The sequence below is a fragment of the Zonotrichia albicollis genome, chromosome 3 (genome assembly GCF_047830755.1).
Source record: "Zonotrichia albicollis isolate bZonAlb1 chromosome 3, bZonAlb1.hap1, whole genome shotgun sequence".
Taxonomy (NCBI): Eukaryota; Metazoa; Chordata; class Aves; order Passeriformes; family Passerellidae; genus Zonotrichia; species Zonotrichia albicollis.
Genome location: NC_133821.1, coordinates 103,970,258 through 103,995,859, shown reverse-complemented (window position 1 = coordinate 103,995,859; position 25,602 = coordinate 103,970,258). Strand labels below are relative to the sequence as shown.

Sequence of the window (25,602 nt, the reverse complement as noted above, 5' to 3'; positions counted from 1 at the left end):
TCTCATGTTTCAGAGAGAATGCTCAGTGTTACCAGAAAACAACCAAAAAAAAAAAAGAGTTCTAAAGGGATGGGTCTGGTCAATCTGTGCTGCCATATGGGAGCACAGAAACAAAGGTTTTATTTACAGTCTCCTTCAGTCACTCACAGCATCCAGTCACATTACACATATTTCAGAGCTGAGAATATGCTATATTAAGTTCTAGATCAGTATGAAGAGAGCAGTGTTAGCTTGATGAACCAGTGACACCTAGGATTAGAAGACAGCTCTGCTAGAGGAGGGAAGCAAGACTGCAGTGGCAGCTCCTTGCTTAGTGCCTGTGCTGTCCCATGTGTCACATGTCCCCCCTGCCCTGAAGGCTAACATCAAGCTGTGGCAAGAGATAAAAGGTAACTACTTCACGGCAATCAGAACTTCAGATAGTGCACAGCCCTATGATACTAACTGGACTATTTTCTAGATGCTTAGGCCAGTTACAGCTCCCATGGAAATCACATCACAGGGCTCCTTGGGAAGCTCAAATATCTGAAACACCTGCCTTCAGTCAAGCGTGGGCAAACTCACAAATGCAGCTGCCAGAGCTTTACCTAGAGGACAAGTTTCTTATAGAGAACTGTAAGTCAAAGACCATGAAAAATCCCTATACCATAAATTAATTCCTAATCCCAGGCATGCAACCAGCAAGTCAGAAACCCCCTCTTATCAAGAAAATGAGGAAAGTACACAACACTGCTGTCATTACTTCTCCCTCACTTCTTTCGTGTTTCCTTTGTTGTACTTAAGGCCATAAATTAGAACCTAATTCTGGGAGAAAATTTACTGAGGCCCTCTATTTCTAATAACCAACAAATACTGTGATCTAGGGAAAGAGGGCGTGCAGAACACAGATTATTCTTACTTCCAGATGATTTAATAATAATTGAGATGCACATTCCAAGATGCTAGGGGGCCTAAAAAGAAATGGAAAAGCAGAAAGAGAAGCCTAACTGCTTCCATTCTGTTAATGCCAGAAGAGAAAATTCATCCTAATACATGGAAACTTCAAGAAAGGACATTGATGCTGCCAGATGGGATGTGTGTGGCCCCAGCCACCAAAAGAAGCCAAGGGCAAGATAGGGCAAGGATTACAGGGAGAAGTATCAAAAAATCAGATAGATCAGCTGTAGAAACACAGGCAATGAAAGAGGACCTGAACAGAGTGAGAGAGGACAGTTACCACTCAACTTTTCATCAAGCTCCTGAAACCACACAGATTTCAACCTACCAAAGTTGAGATCACTACTGCATTGCAATTATTACACTCTTATATCCCTTACAATTTAGTTCCTTATTGCCTATAGTGATTGTTCTACTAATCTGAATTTAAAACCCAAAGATAACACACAAAATAACCAAACCAAACAAACCTCCCCCCCGGCAAAAAAAAAAAAAACAAACAAAAACCAACCAACCAACCAACCAAACAAACAAAAACCACCTCATCATCTACCTGATACTAAGTAGTAGGCAAGGACTTATCATGAAACAAGAAGAAAGGTGTCAGTTCAGAGACAGCTCTGGGAATAGCCAATGAGTGCCATGCTTTAGCAAATCCAGATCTCCCTCTATTGTAGTGTACAATGAATTAAGAGCAGGTGAGGCAAGAGACACAGGTGCTTTTCCAGGTTTCTTAGAGTAAGGAATATAAAGAGGATAAAGAGAAAAAGACAGCTTAGAGAATCTGTCTTCTATTTTCTAACACAGTGTTTCATGATAATTTTACATACTAAAGTGGCAATACAAAGAAATGTGAAAGAGGAAGATTTGAATTTTAGCCATGAGGTGAATGCTACCACCCACTGCTGAAAACAGGAACCCATGACTGTTCCAGATTTCTTTTTGTGTCAGGGGACAAACATTTCTGGACTTCTAGATGGAAGAATGAGGATTCACCAGAGGGTGAAAGGAAAGACAAAGGGACAACTTATACTAAAACCCAGCTGCAAGTAGGCTTTGCCTGACACCTCATCAGTACTGTGAACAATTCTTCCACCTCCTTTCCACAAATACTATAAATTGAAGAACATAATTGGAGAAAACCAAGAATTATATTTCATTAACTCTGACAACTACATAAGAGCATTTGAGAAGCTGCCATTACTCTTCCATGCCATGGTTTCAGCACGTTACTTTCCCTCTCCAAAGGGTTTTTGGACAGTGAGCCACCGCATCTCAGAGAAGTCTTGAATTATTTACAGGAAAAACATATATTACTGCTGCAAATCTTGAAACACACTGCCCAGGGTATCCAACATTGCCATCCTGGGGGTCTGACTTCTCCTAGGACATGTAATTACAAACACAAAATGCTTCTATGAGAGGGAACACGGTCAGAAATTCAGTTCTGGAGTGCATCCTGGCCAAAACAGTAGAGCACTCTATTCTACTGGGCTAACTACAAACACCACCTTATGTTTATTTTGAGGGCATCTAGGAGCTTCTGCATATGATTACTTTTAACTAGTACTGTGGCATCAGGAAACATGATGCTATTACTCCCTGACCTTTTCATCACAGCATCTCTCCCGGATAATGCGAAGTAACTTGCCTCATAAGTCAACTCCATTCTTATTGCACAGAAGGTTATACAAAACCAATTGCATTTCAGTTTACCTGGCAGGCCTGCTCATTCATGTTCTACACAGGAAATCCAGAAAAATGCACACCCTTGCTCCAAACTTCTTTTCAGATGGTCTCTTTCAAAGATAAATTAACTATCTTTAGTTATCTGCACAAGTGACAAACATTCCCAGCTACTCCAACACCTTCCTCCTTCCCAGCCCCCAATCTGTTTTAGCAAAACCAGCATAATTTTGTGTCCTACTTACTAGCTGGTGCTGATGACCACAAAAGATTTCTGCAAATTACAGGGAACTGTGATACCTTAAGGAGACATACGAGTGCATTAAATCCTGCAGTATTTCACACAGAATAGGAACATTTTAACTTCAAAGATGAAATGAGCTTGAAATAAAAAGGCCAGCTCCCTGAATTAAAAAAAAATCCCTCCAACTGCTGTGAAGCAAAAAGACCAATGCCTTTACCTGATTAGAATTGACAGAGATTGACTGAATCTTTCAGGGGATTAATGCGTTTGTCTTTCAAATCCCAAGACCCAGATTCTAATTCGATCACAAATAAAATGTCTGCTGTGGTGGCACAGCCTGTAGTACAGTGCTCTTCTGGTAGGGTGGGAAAAGTTTTACAACAAATACTTAGGGTTGCACTTTATAGCAAAAATGAATCCAGCCTAGACTAAGGCATCTACTAACATCTTCTCAATAGAAAATTAACTGTTATGTAAGGAAAAAGTAGGAAATATGCATATACATAAGGCTTTCCTGTCATTTTGTGTATATACAAAGTTACACCTTGCAGAGACAAAAACCAGAAGAGCTTACATTTATATATTTATATGTAAGTATATTTATTATTATTATTATATATATATATAAAAATAATTGAAATTGCCCATAGGTACCTAAATTTGCAGGATGTAATTCTTTTTGTGGGGAAATTAACAAGAAACACACAAATAGGCCCCTTTGATTTCTTCTTTCAAAGCAAGAAGAGCAGGACCAGTGAAAAGACCTGAATATCCTGCCTGGCAATGTCCAAAGAGGACATAATTAACCTACACTGAAATATGGATGGAAAGTGAAGATGAATTTCAGTAAGTAAGGCTGCAGTGATGGTGTTCTAGCTTTAAAAATCACAATACATTTTTGAGAAACATACTGTAATTGTTTTAATATGTAAGCATTTCTGCTAAATGTGGTTCAGCATTTCCTTTCTGATAGAAAAGATTTTAGATGGTTAAATTTCCTGCATTTTTCTTAGCCTATAATATTTGTTTTCTTTCCCCTTGAAAAATAAGCAAACAAATCCATAGCACAGTCACTTTGACATTCACCTAGAGAAATCCTGAAACAGTACAATGGCGATTATCTTTGCTTTTAAATTCAGTTTCAGAGAAAATATTACACCACTAAAATACATGATTATTGCAATTCCCTGTGTTCATGTTAGGTTCAAAATAAATACGTAGAAAATCTTAAGTTTAACAACACGTATTCCTAGCTATCAGGTCGGTGCTCACTGATTTATCTGGAGAGACTTTCAAAGTTATTAATAGCTATTGATACTATTCTCAGCGCAAAGACACTTACAGTGCCAATCCAGCACATCCATCTGGCCGATTAAATTTCTAAAGACACTGCAGAAATGACAGCGAGCATTTAAAAGTGGTTCTGGGAGAGCTCTCTGCAGATCACCTCTATTTTAACAAAAATACTCTCAAAGCCAACCTCAAGTTTAGAAAGGTTTGCTTAAACAAGTCAAATTTTGACTCCATAATAGAAGGAAGGCACAGCAGTATTACCTAATTGGAGTACCATTCCATGAACCACAGTGTTTTAATTATCTAAGGATTTCCCACATCTTGTTCTACCTCTATAATTGAAATAATTACAAAACAAGAGCACATATCATTAAAAAAAGAAGAGAAATATAACTTCACACACCATAAAATGTTTACCAAGTTTTCACACTAGATGCCTTCAGTGATTTTAGTGCTTGTTAGTTCCACTACCACTATAATTGAAATAACTACAAAATGAAAGCCCATATCATATTAAAAAACCAGGTGAGAAATATAACTTCACCTATACCTTAAAATGATTACCAAGTTTTCATACTAGATCCCTTCCGTGATTTTAGTGCTTTAGTGACCCCCTTTCCTCCCCCTTTTCTTTCTGGCTACAGATAAATATAGAATATACTTCTCTCCAAGATTTTTATTAGAAATACTGATTCAATCATGTTAATATTTACAAGTGAATACAAGATTCACTCTGGCTACACAACCACTGCAGACTGGATCTGTTGAAAGTAAACTTGAATAAGCATCTACCTGATTAGACCCTATGCTTTTAAACTAAACTGAGTAATACATCAGAATAATTTAAAAGTAGATTTACTGTTAGCAGTTTGTAGAAATTCCAAGAAAAAAGCTCAGTCGCCGACTAACACCTCAGAAAAACAACAGCTAAAGCTATAAAATTAGCCTTTAAAACAGTACAAGACTACATGGGCTGCACAGTTTGAGACTGAAGACTGATAATAAAGTAGCATTGCAGAGTGAAAATTGAGAGGCCATATATTTTTGGATGGGAAATCTATAGAATTAAAAATTTTCTATTCACTTACTACTATTTTAATAGAGCCGTTCATATGGCCCCAATTTTTTTTTCTTAGGTTGTCATTGCTTGAACTAACTTACTTGCTTTACTATTGATTATTCATTGCACAGATTGCACTCTATTCCTCAATTAGTGGAATTACAGAATCATTAAAGTTGGAAAAGACCTCCAGGATCATCTAGTCCATCACACCACCATGTCAATGAACCCATAGCACCTAAATGCCATGTCCAGTAATTTCTTGAACACCTCCAGGGATGGTGACTCCACAGTTCCTGGGGCAGCCCATTCCAATGCCTAACCACCCCATCCAGTGAAGAAATTTTTCCTGATGTCCAACCTGATCCTCCCCCCACACAGATTCAGGCCATTTCCTCTTGTCCTGTTGCTAATAATCTCAGTTTATAAAGTTTCTTTATACTTTACAGGAGAAACCCTGTAATAGCAGATTGAAGCTACTGCACAAACTAAAATTATATCCCCACGGCCTCATCCATGTTTCAGGGAAAAGAAAAGCCCATGTCCTCTTAGGAGAGATTGTGCAGACATATTGCTGCAGGAAAGCAAAATGACTGGGACAAAAAGAATGGACAGTTATGCTTCTTTCTTATCTATCATACTTGGCAATGTCTGCAGTCTTCTAGCATTACAGGTATTTCTAAGGAGTTTGACAGGACCTGTACTTAACTCAGAAAGAATGTAATATCATCTACAAAGGCCATGAAGCTTCCATTAACACATGTACAGGCCAAGAGATCTTTCTTAGAAGAATTTCCCATTTTAATACAGGATATGTCTTTTCAGAGGCAGCAAGCCCGGTAGAACATATAGCAGCTTGCTGTAAAATGTTAACTAACATAAAGTTTCTTGCTACAACCAAAGAAATTAGGATTAAATTTTAACTAGTTAATATAACTTTCTTTCCTAGACCCATCTTACTTTTCCTTTCTCATTTGGGTAGTTTTGAACAGTTATCAGGTCACTCACTAGGTGCCTTTTTTTTTTTTTAATTTTCCCTAAAGAAACACTTAATCTCATTCACCTGCAGGCATATTTTCCTGTCATAGAATCATCTTCATGGCTCATCTGTGTATACTCAACAAACATTTAAATTTGCCTTGCACTGGTTTCTCAGGAATCAGTCAAGTCCCTGCTGCTTTATGTCACAGAAAAATTCTGTATTGTCATAATGTCACAGTATGAGTGGTGGTAATAACTGGCAAGAAAACAAAGATGTGAGTATCAGAGGATCATAGAATGGCTTGGGTTGGAAAGGACCTCAAAGATCATCAATTTCAAACCACTCTGTCATGAGCAGGGACACCTCTCACTAGAGGTTGCTCAGAGTCCCATCCAACCTGGTCTTGAACACTTCCAGGAATGGAGCATCCACAGCTTCCCTGGGCAACCTGCTCCAGTGCCTCACCACCCTCACAGTAAAGAAATTCTTCCCATGTATGGTATTGGTAAAGCTAAGGATGACATGCACAGGAAGCTATAGGGACAAAGGTTCCCAAAACCCGGGGAAAAAGCATAACGGCTGATCTGGTTTAAGTAATTTTTTTTTTTAATTATTTAGTAGATCAGTAGAGAGAAAGCAATTTTTTCTTAATCTTTGGTAATAAGTGTAAAAATCTGAGTTAAGTACTTTGTCCATCCTTAAGCTTTAACTAGTCAGGAACAAACTAATTAGTTCAGGTCAAGAACAAGAGACATCAAAATGTTTCGGCAAAGCATTGTCATTCTAACAAGACATAAAACATAAAACTAAGGTGCAAGAATAAGAGTATTCAGCCTCAAGCACAATGAATAATGAGAGCACATACTGCAAAAATCAAAACAATGAAACCCACATATTCTAAGTTTGCTGTACAAAACCCTGTTGTGGTCAGAAATGAGAGATCCCTGCCCCAAAACCAAGAGGACTATGAGGCAAGACTAACAGGTACCACCCATAGCCAGTTGTGGCTTTGTTTTGAATTTCAGGGCTTTGTAATTGACTGCTTAGTCTTTCTTAAAGCTGAAACAGCAACATAAATACAAAATGCCACACAGCTAAGAGCAACATGTTCTGCAGCTAATGAACACCTGTGTAATGTGCATGTGTTTCATAAACTCCCATTAAAGTAACACAAAGGCCAAATCCCAATTTGCTGTTAAAAGGCCAGGTGTATTTTAACTAGCCTTCCCATCATTGTAATCTTCTCAGGGCTCCTATAACTTAGTCATTAATATCATATTGCCTTTGTGCCTATATACAGCAATGACATTATACACGTGTTTCAAGACAAGGATAGTTATGGAGTTACTATGAAGTTCAGGACACAAGAAAATTTACCATCAAGTCTCAGGATTTTCAAGTTCAAATATATTACCTTGCTCGAATTATATTTATCTCCTCCATTGATTATGATTACCTGTGGAGACAGTACAAATGCTCTGCTTCAAGTTGTAATAAAAATATAATCCTCATTGAAGCTTACACAAGATATGCAAGATACAAGCCCTTGAGCTATGAAGTACTCTTCTGGTTGCCAAATCTTCTTTTCCAAACATCACAAATGCAAGATGCATTCCCAATGCAGTGATGCCTGCATGCTTTTGCTTAAGTATTGTAAGTTATGGAGTAAACAGATGAAAGCACACAAAACCTCCAACCCAACCACACTATGTAATTTTATAAACTACTTGCAGACTTTATGATCCAGCATATGTCTCTGTATTTCTAAAGCAATAGAAGTACTGCACAAAACATACTTCATAAAGTTTTTCTTCTACTGAAACTTTTATTCAAACTTTTGTGGTTTTTGCCAAAACTATTTCTCATGTCACTGCTTCATACTGGGGTATGGCATTTCACACTGGGGTTTGGCACTATGAAAATAGTTGTAGAAGTATCAGTAAGCAGTAATGCAAACACAGGATTTATGCACATTCAATGTTGCAATAACAGATTAGTCTGTTGGCCCACCCAGAGTTTTATAATGCTGAAGGGGATGATCACAGGGTATGATGACCTCCTCCAAAGAGAGATACTGGATTCCTTCAGTTTAAACATAAGTTCATTGAAAAATGTGAAAGATTATTAATATCAGTTGAATAATAAGTCTGCAAGGTCTTATCCACTGTGGAGTCAAGTGTTACATACTCAGCATACATGGGACAGTAAATTCAGCACTGACTCATGTCTAATTTGCTAACACCCCGGAAGGATAGTGATGTTTAACTACACAGCAAATATAAACAACTTATGTTGATGCTCTTGTAACACAGTTATTTGGGGTTGTAGATGAACATTTAGAGATTTTTAAATGCAGTGTTTGAGCATGTATGAAAACCAGCAGTGGCAAGTGAAATCTAACTAAGAATAATACCAGAAAACTACTGGGTAAAATTTGCAAGAGGCAGCACAGAAAGCTCTTTGATAAACTACCTGGTTTTCCTGTTTGCATTATCACAAGGATGCTCCTCATCACTTTGGTTTTACAGAAGGATGAATGAGATGAGAATTTTGTTTTGATTAAAAACTACAAAAGGAGTTACTGAAATGCATTAGCGCTTCAAAGTTCAGAGGCAGAAGTAAATTTACAGTTGTGAGATGCATTAGGTCTTCTGTTAGCTTAACACAAATACATCAGTCAAAGCCTCCAAGGAAAAACAAAACTCTAAAACATTTAGAACTAATTCCTCAACATCCCTTTAACATCAGCAAAAATGACAAATTGGAGGGGTGAGGAACCAAGCACAAAAAAAAAAAAAGACTAATTTTGAAATGCTGATTTTCAAAATAGGAACTGAATGACAAAATGCTTTTAACCCAAAAGTGATGAAAAGAATGATGAGTGTCTGAATCTTTCATTCACTAATACACAGTAGCAAAATCATCAGTTTGGAAGCTACATAATGTCCATGTCCAAACGACTGCTACAACTGAGTCTTTTCCACAGTTGTGTTACCTTCCACGCTAACACATGGCCCCAAGGTTCCCTAATGGTTTCAGCAACAAAGTTTCTCCCTCATGGTAAAAAATTCAGGGATCACTGAAATGGAGATTGGACAGAGTAGGAAAAAACCTGACCTAATCATCAAAGCATTTTAGGGTACTCTGTGAGTATTTCTACTGGGCTCATCTGTTCCTGGTAAACCACTAAATATTAAACTGCGTAGAAAATATGATTATGTACTTTTTTTTTTTTTAATGTTAACTTAAACCATTTAAAAACAAGGTGTTACAATGATATTCTAAGAATAGGAGGACATAAAATCAGGTCAGAGAGAAGACTTGCTGGCTCAACAGAAAAAGTGAAAGACATGAGTTATAAATTCACTTCTTTCAGCAATATTCTAAGAACATTTAGAAAGCAATAAAACAATTTTTCTTATTGGTCATAAGTGGGAGAAGCAATCAAGGAGATAATATCTATAAGCAGATAAAAAAAGAAAATAGAAGAACACTATAGTCAAGCATGTAAGCTAAGCACAACATATGCAAGAGCTGGAAGAAGACCCTTTTTAGATGTAGCAGAAATAGATAAGAGGAATAGGAAAATATGATGGAAACAAAGCAAACAGTCAAGATTTCATGATTATGCTGAAACAGAAAGTGAAACCAGGGATGCGCTGGTTTGACTCTGTCTGGAGGCCAGGTGCCCACCACAGCTGCTCTGTCATTCCCCTCTCAGCCGGATAGGTTACAGAAAATAGAAGAAAAGGGTTATGAGTTAATCAGAATCACAGAATGAAAGAGAACTTCAAGATCATCAAGTCCAACCCATGCTCAAACACCTCAAGTAAACCACAGCACTGAGTGCCACATCCAGTCTTTCCTTAAACACATCCAGGGATGGTGACTCCACCATCTCCCCGGGTAGACCATTCCAGTACTTTATCACTCCTTCCATAAAAAACTTTTTCCTAATATCCAACTTATATCTCCCTTGGTGCAGCTTGAGACTGTGTCCTCTGGTTCTGTCAGAGGTTGCCTGGAGAAAGAGACCAACCCCCACCTGACTACAAGCACCTTTCAGGGAGCTGCAGAGAGCAATAAGGACAGGGAGAGGTCACAAACTGATTACTGTCACAGACAAAACAGATGTGACTTGGGGAAATTACTTGAATTTATTACCAATCAAAATCTGAGTTGGATAATGAGTAGTAGAACAAACCCAAAAAGCACCTTTCTCCCAAACCCTCCCTCCTTAGCAGGCTTAACTTTCCTCCTGATTCTCTACCTGTCAGTGCCCTGCCAGTGGCAATGGGAGATGGGAAATAGGGATTACGGTCAGTTCACCACATGCTGTTTCTGATTCTGCTTCTTCCTTAGGAGGAGTCTTTCCCCTGCTCCAGTGTCAGGTTGCTCCCATAGGAGATAGTCCCCCATGAAATTCTCCAGCCTGAGTCCTTCTCACAGAGTGCAGCTCTTCACAAACTGATCCAGTGTTGGATCCTTCCTGCTCCAGCACAGGCTTCCCATAGGGTCACAGCCTTCTTACAGCATCCACCTGCTCTGGTGTGAGGCTCCTCCACAGGCTGCAGATGGATCTCTGCAGCCCTATGGACCTCCACAGGCATCAGGGGCACAGGAACCTCACTAGGGTCTTTCCCACGGGCTTCAGGGGATCTCTGCTCCAGCACCTGGAGCACCTCGTCCCTCGCCTTCCTTCCCTGACCTCCATGTCTGCAGAGTAGTTTGTATCACATATTCTCACTTCTCTGCCTGCAATTACTTCTGTGCTATTTTTTCCCCCTCTTCTTAAATATATTATTGTAGAATCATAGAGTGGCCTGGTTTGGAAAGGATATTAAAGATCAGCCACTTCAAACAACTTTATCATGAACAGGGACATCTTCCACTAGACTGGGGCCCCATCCACCCTGGCTTTAAACATTCCCAGGGATGGGGCTTCCACAGCTTCTCTGGACAACCTGTTCCAGCATCTCACGATCCTCAGAATAAAGAATTTTCCTAACATTTCTAACCCAAACCTCCACTCTTTCAGTTTGAAGCGATTCCCCCTCATCTTCTCACTACATGCCTTTGTAAAAAGTTTCTTTCCATTTTCTTGTAGGCTCCTTTCAGATACTGGAAGGACACAATTAGGTCACCCCAAAGCCTTCTCTTTTCCAGGTTGAACAATTCCAATTCTCCTAGCCTTTCCTCATAGGAGAGGTGCTCCATCCCTCTGAACAACTTGGTGGCCCTGCTCTAGATTTGCTCCGTTAGGTCATTGTCCTTTTTGTGCTGGGGACCTCAGAGGTGGAAGAGTGGAGAGACAAGAGTGGAATAGAGGGACAGACTCACCTGCCTCAATCTGCTGGCCATGCTGCTTTTGATGGTGTGATTGTTGTCACAGAGATTTTATTACATCACTGACTGGCTCAGCCTTGGCCAGCAGTGGGCCCATCCTGGAATGGGCTGGCATTGGCTCTGTTGGACATGGGGGAAGCTTCTAGCACAGCCCTCCCAGTACCAAAGCCTTCCCATGCAAACACAATACAAGGGAAGAATCCCATGGTACAAGCAGACACAATGCCACAGAGAGAGTGAACACTCCAGGGCAGGAGTTAAGGATCAAACCACTGAAATTATTCAAGTACCTAAAGAAAGAATTTGAGTTGCAGGCACGCAAGCAAAACAAAACCAAGAGCTACTGATGCCCACAGGCATCACTGTCTTGCATCAAATGCAAGTCAAACTGAGGTAGCTTATTCTCCCTCACCTTCCATGAGAGAAAGGTAATCTAGTTCATGCTTATCTAGAGATCCAAGCACACACAAAATGAGTTAATACAAACCACATTGCATTTCACTTATCTCCAGGCTTGCTTTGCAGCTACTTATTGCTTTGCCTACTAGTAGGGTGCAGTACTCAAAACCCCAACAGGGCTAACACCTAAGTATTGCCAAGCCTGAATTTCAGAGCTGCTTTCATTTGCCTCCTTAAAATTCCACAAGATTTTGAAGTTCATACACTCAGAAGCACTTGAGTTTGACAACACTGAGCTTAGTTGTACCCACTTGTCACTACACAAGATCCAGGAACTGTATTCAGCATCTACATCCTCCTAAGTGAGGTGTCAGTCAGACCCACTCAGAGTGTTCTTTATGAAGCGCAGTGGTAGCTCCAACTTGGTTTCCAAATACAGCTTGAGAAAGCGAAGCCTTGTCATATATTTACTAGTCAGAGAAGTCCTACCTTATGGATCAGATCTGTCCTTAAAATCACACAGTCAAACTTCTGTGCTCCAGGAACATTCTATTCATATTAACCCTCTTTAAAAGCCAAAGCTGTCATTCTTTTAATGGTCAATTCTTTTTACGTAAATGAACTCTCATTTAGCTCCAATTTTTCAGGCCATTCCGGCATTCATTCAACCCCACTTGCCTTATCTGAAAAAACTCTTCAGTACACAAAACAGCCTCTTCTCCCTACCTTAGCCCTGCATCCTAGCAAATTCTTCCTCACAAAGTCCTCTCCATATCTGTTTGGAGTCTTTTCATTCATTCACCTTTTATCTAAATGCTCTTCTAATCAATCAAGTAACTCCAAAAACCTGTCTGGACCGGCAGGGGAAAAATTGGAGTCTTGCCTCACCCACTCCTCATGACTCCTGATCTGCAAGACCTTAAAAGGAACTACATCCTATGTTCCCTAAGCTTCTTCTACTACCTGTCCTTGTGCAGCCTTTGACACTCTTCCCTGGCTGCACAGGCAGCAACACAGCTGCCTTGAATACAACCTCCTCTGGTAGTTCACATCTACAAGCACAGCCTGCCACAGCCCTCTCACCCTGAGCACAGCAGGGTGACAGCTACAAACACTCCTGTCACGGCACTCCAGCTAGAGACAGCTACCCATGAGCAGGAGTTCAGCCACTATCCCCGATCAGTCTGTGTAACCCTGGAGTCTCCAGGATGGCTGCATCTGCTTCATAGCAAGGATATTTCAACTTCTCAAGAATTCTTCACCTCTGGTTGCAGTATGGGGCTCCAGGACTACACGTTGATTTACACCTCATGATGCCTCAGCTGAGAAACATGATTTGCTTAGAACTCTGCAACAGCAATTTGCCATGTGCTGAATTCTAAACATCTAGCTATTTGACCTTCTGCAGTAGGTACTAAGGTCATGCAATCAGCTTGGTTAAATTCTGTGTACAGCCATTTCCAGATCTTTTCCCATGGATTCTCCTTTAAGAGTATTAATAACAACTTATTTCCTTCAAAGATTTCAAGACATGCTACCTACACAGCTTTAGAATGAATTTTCAAATATTCAGTTATGTTCTTGTCATTTTGTCTACACATTTCCTTTTCCTTCTGGAACATGCTGATGAGTGTTCAAACAGAAGTTTGTATTACATTCTTGCTGATAAGAATGCTCTTTGAAGGTTTTTTTTATGTTTCATTTCTTTACTGGAGCTGAGGTTTGCATATCTTCCCTACAACCTCTCCTTTTTCATTTTAGGAAAGAGAAGTCTTCCACTCATAACTCAGCTTCTCATCCATAGAGTTTATTTTAATTGATCCTACTCCCTCATGACAAAGGTCTTGAAGCTTGCTGACCCAAGGTGTCTAAGTAGACATTTCCCCTTCACTAATGTACTTTTTCTGAATGATGTTTCCATTTCCAAAAATGCTTGGTATCTGTTTAGTTCTGACTATGTCTTTTGAGTTGTACAATCTGATAAAATCTCCTGATGATGAAATGGGGGTAGAATTTCCCTCAATCAGCAAATTGCTTTCAATACCAAGCATGATATTTTTTCTTCACTAATAAATTCCCTCCCTTCACTAACTAGCAATTAAATGTCAAATGAATCAAATAAACTGGATGCTCCTATTGCTCAGTTTAGTTGACAGCAGTCTCATATGATCCAGGCATTAGCATTCTTTGCTTCCACAATCAATTTCTCCAAGTGCTGCTTCTGCCACAGGTTTTTTCTTTGTGTTTCTGCCACAAGACAGCCAGCCCAGTTAGACAACTTTTTCATTTCCAGTATGTTTCTCCCTGTCTAATCCTAGTGTTTTACTCAGCCATGGCCACAGACTGAAAAAACTGTTCCCTTAAGAAGAATATTGTATTTGCAGGGCAAGTAGTGTGCCAAATCACCAAATCTGATGCTCAACCAGCCCTCTGAAAGTTCAGGAACACATTCTGCTTTGTTTCTGTGATACAGACTTCATGAACCTTAATCTCACCCTTCATTCTCTTTCCCCATCATCACCCTCTGAAGCACTTTCACTGGGATTCTACTTGCCTCCAGCTTTGGCACAAATCCTCAGCTACAAGGGACTACTTGCACTGAGAGTGTTCTGCTAAGCACCCAGTGAACTTCTCAAACATAAACACTCAAGATCCTTTGGTCATACTTGGGTTCTCCATGGGGGAGAACCATGTCATGGACCAAGACTCCTCCTCCTAAGGGAAGAAGAAACATGTTTTGTTCTGTTTCTGTTCCCTGGACTGAAAAAGAGTACGAATCTGAACTTCTTGGGCAATATTTAAATTAGTCCCAAGATCCCTTAGCAAAAGTGGTCATGACAATCATGTTCTCAAGGAAGCTGCTCCACTGGTTCACCTTTTAGGCAAGCAGCTGTAAGTTTCCCATCTTCTCCATCCTCACTGCCTTACACTTCTGACCCAACTGATAAAACCTACAATTGATGTTGTTTCTGAACAAGATGCTCGGTAGAATACTACCCTACCACTAAAGTGAAAGTTTGCATCTCTCTCCTTTCCTACTGATGGAAAAAGTCAGTAATCTTATTAACTGCAACAGCTGTAAATAGTTGCTGTTCCAAAGCAGTCCCACGTGGCCTGGGATGGCCCTGCCTCCTTTAAACTCTTGAGCTCCAAGAACAATTATTCTCACCCAAAGTCAGTAAAGCCTTCTGTTCCGTAGCTCAGTACATTCAAATTAAGTAGCTCCTCTAAATAAATATTTTTGTCCAGTGTTTCATGAGTCTTCTTTTCAAATCACAGTCCCCTGCTCCCCCTCCCCGACTGACAATGCTCTCTTTGCCCACATTTTGAGATTTCCACACTCTTCTTTTCTGATTGTGTCCTGAGTTATTCATTTTAATAGTTCCCCTGGACTCAGCCTGGAACCTCCCTTTAAGTCACTTGCTCAGTCATCTAATCATACCCTTAATCCTTCCTGGCAAATCCAACCCCAACCAGCTACTCGAGCTGAGAGAAAGAAGGAAGCCCTGCCCTAGCAATTACATGGAACTGGTCCCATGCCCTTACAGAAATAAGGACATGGAATTCCTAGATCGTATTTCCTGATAGTAACTGTTCCTCTGACCACCTTTTTTTGCTCTTGATGACCCCTAAGAACATGTTTTTGACCCTTCTATCTCTTCTTGAAGATTATGGCTTCCTAAATTATGTCTTTCAGCCTCCTAGGTGAATATATAGTTACAATGGACTTTGGGCTTTCATGGAAGGGGTCTGAAAAGTAGTCACGGGTGGAGAGAAACAAAGTAGCTTTTCAACAAATGAACAAGCAAAAGCATCAAGCTAATGCTGAAAATGTATTTGATAATATACTTGGGGAAAAAGTCACAGAACACTGCTATTATTCCCAAATGTAAGACATAAAAAACCAAAACCACAAACAAATCAGATTTAGACAGCATGCTTAATGCTAAAACAAATTGTAACATCAACTCAAAACCATTTAGGCTCATTACATACTTGGTCTTTTGGGGTTTCTTTGGTCTCAGAAAGGTCAGTTGCTTTTTAAATAGCACAAAGTGAGGAAAGGAAAACTATCAAATCTTTAATGTGCAAAAATAAAGCAGCACAAGACTCAGTGGGATGTTCTGGCACAGTACTACAGAAGTGTCATCACAGGAGTCCGAGGCAGCAGGAGAAAACACCTGCTGGCAAGACAATCTTGCTGAATACAGAGAACAGGGCTGAAAACACACAGGTGTTCAATAAAAAAATGGAAGTGGGAAATTGAGAGAATAAGTGTAGGAGTAGTAGTGGGAATAAAATTTCTTCACATTTTGTTGTGTAATTTTGCTGTGTAGTAGTGTTTCAGTATGATTTATTGTGTAATGCTATTGCATAGCATCATTTGTTGAGCAACTTTGCTGCGTGGTATAGTTTTTTATTTAATGATATTGAACATTAGGCAATGGTGTTGCATGCCATAATTTGTGTTTTCTGTTGAGCAACATTACTGTCATGGCTCTTAACACAAAGGTGAATTGCATGAATTCATAACAGTGCTGAATTCACAATTTTAACATATAGAATGGCTTGGGTTGGAAGGGACCTTAAAGATCATGTACTTCCAACCACTCTTCCATGGGCAGACACACCTTTCACTAGGATTTCAGAGCCTCATCCAACCTGGTCTTGAACAATTCCAGGGATGGGGCACCCACAAGTTCTCTGGGCAACCTGTTCCTGTGCCTCATCACCCCTGCAGGACAGAATTATTTTCCTATTATCTAAACCTACTCTCCTTCAGTCTGAAGCCATTACCTTGTCCTATCCCTACATGCCCTTTTAAAAAGTCCCTCTCCTGCATCCCTTTTAGGTACTGGAAGGATGCTGTATGTTCACTCAGAGATGGCAAATGGAGACAATTATTTTTGTCAGAACAAAGAAATATGCAGAAAAGCAGCAAACTGAGCAGGTATTTTTGCAGAACTTAGGGCATTAAAGATCATTTCACTGAACAGCCACACAGCATTGCCTCCTGAGTAACACTTTGTTATCCTGAGCCACCTTGTAACTACAATGTGACACACTACATGTTTCACCTATCCCTACCTGACTGTAAAAACTACAGGAGAACCTTGTTCCACATACTACTGGGTATAAATAAGAACTGTAATGTGTTTTTCTTGTGACTTAGGCTCTACTCAAAACTTGCCTTGCAGGGACCTGCTGTAATCCAAAATCGGAACAAGAAACTTTCCACGAGATAGGACTGATTACTTCATTACAATGGAATCCTGCTTTAACAGCAGTGTTACTGAACTTAAAGCAAAAATGAAAATTTTTACTTTAGTAAATCAATAAGACTTACACATATTTTAGAGGCAATAACAATGCCATCCTACTACACTGCTTAACATCCTCCAAAGAAGCAAAAGAAAAAAGTTTGCTCCAGGTATAGTATCATAGTCAGTTACTTATTGTTACATTCTTGACGCTTACTTGCTTGTTCTTCTTTTTTTTCCCCTCTGACCATTTTTGCTTACAATAGACATGGTCTATTGACAGACTTAAATAACATTTTTGAATTTCAGGAAATATATCAGAATTTGAAGTATTTTTTCAAATAAATCAAGTAATCTATAAGGTTATCAACTTTGTACCCACATCTATTTTTATATCCATCTGAAAACGCTATTGATTGACCAGAATAGCATCTCTTTCATTCTTTACCTGGCAGTCTATGAACAATTGTATGTTGCAAGAGTCAGAGAGCAAACACTGGTAGATTACAATGCAGTGCTGCTGCAAGCATTTTTATTTGCTCTCATATTCTGGCAGTTTTTAAAACAGAAGAGAAAAATACACAAGCAGGCTCAATTTTTAAAATATAGCAAAATACAGAAGGTATGGAAAGGCAAATTGTGAAAAAAAAGTGAGCTCTTTCCATCTATAACATAAGATTAATTTGTTATGTGGCAGATGGCAGAAGGGAAGGGGGGTGGAAAAGCAAAGACTGCTGATGCAGTGAGCTTCCCGTCTGTAATGAAGGCCCCACATTCCCACCTATCACACTGCCACCAAACACATCCACACTTACATGCACACCCGTTTTGTTCTGGGTTTCAAAATAGCTAAACCTCATCGCTGCGTGGACAACGAAAAAATGAAAAAAACATCCAGAGGAGTAAATGATCCTTCTGCCAGCTGCCCGTGGCTACTCACAATAGCAGCTGTGAAAGCGACTCCTTTCATTTGACACACGAGACAGAACCATTCACACTGACCAATAACACTGCCAGAGCTACCGGCCGCTGCAGCAAGGCACCACCTCATTTGCTGTCCCAGCACCGCAAGCTGCTTTTGCACATTTCTCCGTATTCCAAGACATTTACTCTTCCTTCAGCATCTGCCACATTGCAGTCGTGGAGTGCCAATACAGGAGTGGAGCACATTGAAAACGGAAAACAGCAGGACTGACCCAAACACACTTAATATAAAATGACAAGCTGCTGCAGCGGCGGTAACAACCATTTCCTCATTTCTTTTGCTGAACTCCACGCGATGCCGACGCGGAGCTCCCACCTGCCGCAGGAGCCAAAGCCCGCCTGAGCTCCGGCACCACTTACCGGAGGGCCTCGCTTACCTCCGACATCAGATCCCCGTATGACGAGCCCAAGGCACGCCGCGGCGGCAGAGCACCGGAGGAACACGGCGCTGGGAAGCGGATTTCGCTCCGTCCCCCCGCGGGCGCCCGGGGGACGCGCTCACCTTGCCGCGGATCGATGCCCCGCGCACCCCGGGCCGCTACACGGGATTACGGCAGATAAACAAACACCGCACCGAGCGCACCCGGAGGGCCGAGGAGGGCAGGCGGGGGTGGGGGGGTCTGTCCCCGCCGCGGCCCCATCCCGGGAGCCGGAGCGCGCTCCGCGTCTCCCGGGAGATGGAGCCATTTTGAGCCGCTGCGCATCAGTGCCGGCGGGCGGGGGGCACGGCGATGGCGGGGCCGCGGCCGCCCTGGCGCGTTACCTCGGATGCTCCAGGTCCAGCGGTAGAACTCGAGGGTGTCGTTCACCACGCTGGACACCAGGCCCATGGCGCTGGGGGGCTCGGCGGCGGCGGCACCCATGGTGAGCAGCAGCAGCAGCGGCGGAGCCGGCAGACCTGTCTCGGCGCGTTCGTCCGTGCCTCTGCGCCGGGGCTGCTGCTGCTGCTGCCCCTTCTACAGCCGGGGATGTGATTTAAATCTCTATCTCTCCGTATCTTCCCTCCAGACTCCGCCTCGCTCCCGTCACCGGCTCCCGTGCCCCGCGGGCAGGGCGGAGGGCGCGGAGGCGGGGGGCGGCGCGGCGGCGGCCGCGGCTCCGCAGCTCGGTGCTCCCGGCCCGGCGCTCCCGGCTCGGTGCGCAGCGCCCGGCGCGGTGCGGGCGGGGGCGTCACGTGGCCGCCGTCCCGCTGCCCCCGGCGGCGCCCGTGGCGCGCGGCCCCACGGCCCGGCCGCGCAGGCGCCCGCGGCCCCCCCGGAGCAGGTGCGGGCGGCGGGGACCGCTCCTCCTCCCGCCGAGGGCGTGCGGGTGGCGAGGAGGCGCGGGTTATCGCAGCCCGGCTTTTTATGTTCAAATAGGGGTTTTGAATTTTTATTTTACCAGAAAGGGGGGAAATGGGTGTTTCAGCCAACCCCTTTCTTTCTTTTCTTTTTGTATAAGTTTGGATCTTTCTTCTCTCTTCCCCTCTTGCTACCCCTTGACAGACACGCCGAAGGTCACCCGTGAGCGATGCTGGTTTTACCTCCGTCTGTGCGTATCAAGGCTCTTCTGCTGCTTCCAGGAGCCTTCGCTAGGATCCCTTCTCCTCCCAGTACGGATAACACCAGCAACCGCAACGGGACCTCGCTTCCTCCCTGCCCCACCACCTGGTGGCACTTCCCTGACCAGCCTTCTCCAGGGGCCACCCAGCTGCCCGTCGCACATCCCCCCCTTATCTCCTGGACCAAGGCCCCTGTGGTCGCTTCATGGAGCAGAGAGATGCAGCTGCCTGGAGTGTTGCTGGGTGCTGCAGGAGAAGCATCCATTCTGCACCCTGTGTTTCAGTCCCAGCAAACCCTCTGTCTGGTGTAAAGGCACCACCTGCTCCTCACACCCTTTGCTTCTTATCTCCTTCTTGGCAGCTTGTCTGTGCCATGATCTTGCATAGTGCAGATGGATGCACGACACCCGCGGGAGCGAGGGGCAGGAGGGGACCTGCTCCACCCAAGCTGCAAGCTTTCCTCCTAGCAGGCAGCACATCAGATGGTGTCTGCCTCTCCTTCCTCCAGTGCAGCAGCACCTCTGTCGCTTGCTGTCACCTGGTCTTGGTGAGCACAGCTCGCACTCCTCCTCCTGGGTGAGTCACCCCGGCTTAGCTCCTGCACTGCTCTGGCTGCTGGGATCCCAGCCTATGGTCAGGAGAGGCACACGGCCATCACTAGTTACTCCACTGGAAGCAGAGTCACTGCACCACAATCAGGGGATTGGCAGTAGGGATCACCTACACTGGGAAAAGGAAGAGGGAGCTATGTCAACACCTGGAGGCCTCGATGGACAGGGAAGTCCAACTTATCCCAATGCTGGCTGAAAGCTGGAGTGAAGCAAGGATGGCACATGTGGATGGATGGACAGCTGCTACTTCTCTCACATGAAAACAGCCAATCAAAATTCTTCATGAATTACAGAGACTTGAATTATGCCTTATTTTGATGGTGCTGATAGTGGCAGAAGGTCTGGTGAGAGCTCTGAAATGGATCTGTCACTGGGTAGGGCAAGGTGAGCACCAACCTGCTTCTCAAGTTGCAGGCAGACAGTGCAGTGTTAGCTGTGCTTCCTGCGCCTCCAATAGGAGAAACCACTGGAGTGCATTCCTGGACATTTACTATCTTGATATGTGGTTAGCATTGTCTAAAGCACAGCAGCTTCAGAACTTTATGTAACATTGTCATTTGAAGCAAAAAGAAATCAGGAGATTGGGCCATAATCCTCCAATTGGCCATTTGTGTTGGCCACATGCTTGAAACAGAATGGCTACTGAGTGAATCAACGTGACAGAGGTTTGCACTTCCCTGCCCTGTTGAGCAAGATGTGGACTTATGAGAGTGCCACCAGCACAAGAAGATCCACAGTCTACCAAAGACCGAAAAAGGAACATATTAGGAATATTAATACATATTTCTGTTAATAATTATTTATATTATAGCTTACATATATTTCTTTATTAGAATGCCTGTTTATTCTGTGGAAGTTTTTTTGCCCAACTGACACCAATAATTATTGTTTATAAAATGTTTATATCATCCAATTTACTGTTTCATCTATTTCCAATTAGGTAACTTTTCTTGATGGCAATTTAATCCTTTATATTAGCAATATGATTGCACATAGATAATTTCACAGAGTCATTAAGGCTTGAGAGGAGCCAAAACTGAGTTGCAGAGTTTGGACAACAGGGAGAAGATGAACTATCTAACCAGAGTAACTTCCTCTATGCTTTACGATTGCCTTAAAAAACATGCTGAAATTTATGGCTAACTATTTTCATTTGTTTAACTTTCAGCCTGCAAATATGTGGACATGCTTTTAAGATTATGTCTGTGTCTAGGCTTCCAAACACATCCCAGCTAGTTTTCTACATTTGTGCACCCAGCAGGGTATGCTACTTTAAGAATGCTGAGACCTTGTCTTCTACTCAAAGAGAGCAGAAGGAGGAAGGCATCCAAAGGCATAGTATCAAAATATCCTCCAAAGAAATCTCCAGCATGGTTGTCAGAAAATGATGATTTTTCAATATCATTAGTTGGTCAGTATTGTCATTTTCTACTTGATAATCTACTCATTCCTAGAACCTGGACCTCTCAGATGGGCAAATTTCTAGGAAAAGGCAGGTCTGTGGCAGCTGACTCCAGAGGAACACACACATAATTGCCAGCTGTGCTCCGGCCATTTGCCCAGTGCTGCAGGGTGCTTGTGCTGGCAGCAGGCAACTGTGTGCTTTGAGAAGGGTGCAGAAGGTAACGGGAAGTCGTGGGATAGGTGGCTCTAGGAAGCTCTCGTCCCAGTTCCCATTCCAGATACAAGCTGTGTGACTTTCTTCTAGATATTTTTTTGTAAAAAACCCCCAATATCTCATTTCAGAGCTGTTTTAAGCCATTTTCTGCTTCTTCATGAAACAAACAAATAGCAATAGAAATGTTACAGCTCACAATGATGGGTGCCTTTAGTTGTGCTTGCAAAAATGCATTTATTCATTAATTTCAGTGAAGCATATGCTACCATAATGATTGATGAATCAGCAGATGCTTCTGCACTAGTTGAAAGTATTCCCACTCAGGTTTTGCTACAGGTTAGCAATGAAATTGCTGTGAGGGGAAAATGTAATGCAGGTATATTTGGTAATATTTATGAAGAGTAGTAGGAAGAAAGCAGTCAGAGTTTTGTATGTTGCCGCCAGTGATCCCTCCAGGCACCTCAATAAAAGACAAAAACAGCAGTAAAACAACTCTGCCTTGCTACAAAGAGAATCACCACAACCAGGAACTTACCTGGTGGGAAAGCATAAAATTGCTTGAATCAACACATTTGACAGATCTAAATGTTACAAGACGTGGTAAGGGACAGCCTATTCACTTATCAGTAAAGAAGGTGCATAAAGTATTGTATACATTGAAGCATGACCAAAATTAAATGATGAAAACACATTTAACTTTAGAAATAGGGTTTAATTACTTGAATTATTGAATTCTCATGTCTTTTCATTTGATTCCATCAGTGTCTTGGGAGGGAAAATGATTAAATAAATTAGCACATTAATTTGCAGTGAATGGGATTTTCTTGCACAGCTTATCCAATTGATATGCTCCTTGCATTAAAACTTTCAAGTTGATATGCCTTATAAAGACTGCTAGCTGAGCCAGAAAAGCTCATTTGATCTTTGAATCAACAAGTACAGGCTCAAGTGTACTCATATGCATACTATAAAAGCTTAAAAGAAGCTGCTTTCATACAACCATAATATTTTAAAATAATAGCATTAAACCAACTATGTGTCTTTCAGCACTAATTAATTTGTTTATTACGTAACATTCTGTTAATTCCATAATTTGAGGTGGGGTAACTCTGCACACAGGTATTCTACAGCACAGAGAGTCTTCCATGGGATCTGAAACAGATCTGGCTTTTTGTTTTCTAAACCATCTGCTAGATGCCATCTGTCCTTTCATACATTTAACTGAATCAAAAGAATTTTTTCCAAACCAAATATATTGGAGTGATGCATCAGAGATGCTAATGCTCAGTGCAGGCTTTGGCCAAAACTCATCCTTGATGTAAGTTCCCACCAGGTTCCACCTTGCTGTTGTCACCAGCACTGGATTGGATCACTCGTATGTGTCAACTTCATGTTTTGAACATCAGCCATTTTTACTGTGGCTCTAACAGCAATATGAAAATTAAAGTATGTTTAATATCCTGGTTTAAATAGTCAAGGGCCAGACTGAACAGTCCCAGTGAAGTCAATGCAAGTTTTGTTTCCAAAGGGCTCTCTAGACATACTGACATTTCCTCTTCATCTTTCTGCATAAAAAAATGGTGCCAAGAAGATGAGGGAAGTGGTGGGCAGCTTTCTCCCAAGCCGTATCAGGCTTGACTCTCAAGTAAAAATATCTGTGATTTGACTCAGGATCATTATATTTAGGGTTTTTTTCTAAACTGTAGAACAAACCCTGTTTACTGCAGTCTGGGCAGAGACTGGAAGTGTTGGCCTGCAGTGCTGGGCTGCATTTAGCTTAAACTGCTGCTCTTTGGTACTTGTTCAGAAGAGGGGCCACTAGTCCAGTGTTTCCCAGCACCATTCTGACTGATTAATTTATAATTGATTCCTGTGTGGGAAATGTCACTAACCATGAAGCTAATGTGGATATCCAGCACAGGAGATGTGTTGTGTACCCAGCAGGTACTCATACATTCATAGCTTTACCTGCATTTCAGCTTCTTTTCAAAACTGAGTGTTCAGACATGAGGATGACAGAAACCTGTATATATACTGTCTTGCTCTGCCTTGATGATACTTTTCTTACATGGTTTCTCATACTTTTACACAGCTAAGATTTTTATCTGTGGTGATATCTGTCACAGCATCTATCATTTGTGAGGTGTGGCAAGCACACTTTTGCAATGAGGGCTTCATATGTGTACATGCTGGAGAAGGACGATGCTAAACTATGGGCTGATGTTTTGAGGGCACTGTGTTGAAATGACAGCAACATGTATAGTCAGATCTGCAGCAAGTCACTAACTCCCAAATCCAGCCTTTTCCATAGGTGTGTGTCACCGCTACTGCACCCACTTCACTGGGTGTGTCAGCCTCCTGAAGGCGTGGAGCTGTTTGTAGGGATGATCTTGCACCTTTGCTTCTGCACTAGTAATGGCCTGAAATGTAGGGCACAGTCCCCTGCAGAAGCTGCTCATAGCAATGCAGGCAGGTGGAAGGGTGGTGGTTGTGCAAGCTGGGTGCCATCGTGCTGCCTCCAGCTGTAGCTGTGTGAGCATGGGTGGTAACCATGGTGCTATCCTTTATCTGTGTGCTGTGTGGAGGACAAAACTGTGGTAAAGGAGTTTATATATAAAGGCTGTGTCAGCCTCTGGGCCCCTGAACTGGTGTGACCTGGCTCCTGCTCCACCTTTCGCCCTGCCAGGGGGATACGCTGTGGATCTGCACGCTCTGGATGGACAAGCCTGAGTGCCAGTGCTCATTATAGGCGTGTTGTCTTATCCTCAGAAAATCATGTGAAAGTATTTGCCACAGGCTTACACATTTTATAAACAATAGGTCAGCCATATAGCCCTACTGAGGTAATCTGGGATGATTAATTTCATTTTAAGTATGGGGAAACTGAGCCTAGAGAAAAGTGATGCCAGTGCCAACCACTTGGAATGGAATAGAGCAGAAATTTTTGGTATGTCCCTTAAACTAGCTGTGTCTTGGTCATTCCCTGGTATAAACCCATGGTTCACTGGTCTTTTCAGTGCCATATTCAGGCATGAGCCTCAGGACACTACTTGGAAAGAACATCAATATCCACCAGGTATCTGAAAGCAAGAAAGACACATATAAAACATAACACTTTCTACGCTTGTGTAATGAAATTCTAAATTTCTTACTAAATGTTTGAAAGCTTTTGCTCTTAGTTTTTGTGCAGTGACTACTGTAAATCTTTCAGTTGTCAGGATTTGCGGTAGAAAATTTTGTAGTAGTTGTGTGTATGTGTGTGTATGACACAATAGTGTTTCAAGAGAAAAAGCAAGAGCAGAAAAAGAGAATAGAACATATGAATATTTCATTGTTGAAATCAGAAACACTGTCATTACCTTGTTAATGGCCTTGAAATCATCTTCTACCACATCCTGCTCACACTCAGCCCAAGCTGCCATGCATCCATCTCTCCTGTCTGGGGATATCCAGGCAGGGGAATCCCCAGGGAGGGCTGCTCTGCAGGCAGACTGCGGTTCCTGCTGGGATTTGCACTGCCCATTACAGGGTGTTGTGGCACTGGGCTTGGTGTTAGCCTCTGAGCCATCCATTCTTAGCGCAAGCAGCAATTAATGCTCAGGAAGATTTTACCAGGATTACAAAGCTCTGGTGGCAATGAAG

General features: G+C 42.2%; 1 protein-coding gene across 3 annotated transcripts in view; it reads right to left on the bottom strand.

Annotated features, from left to right (window-relative positions):
- ELOVL4 (ELOVL fatty acid elongase 4) overlaps positions 1 to 19,356 on the bottom strand; it is a 39,792-nt gene extending 20,436 nt beyond the window's left edge. The window contains exon 1 of one of the 3 annotated variants that reach the window (XM_005485932.4): positions 18,955 to 19,356. In XM_005485932.4, the coding sequence (XP_005485989.1) occupies positions 18,955 to 19,054 (100 nt within the window). In that variant the 5' untranslated portion in view covers positions 19,055 to 19,356. Of the gene's footprint in view, positions 1 to 18,568; positions 18,819 to 18,954 lie in introns of those variants that run through there. The other 2 variants (XM_074538332.1, XM_014266335.3) reach the window with 2 other exon arrangements.
- Between the last annotated feature and the right edge of the window lie 6,246 nt (positions 19,357 to 25,602).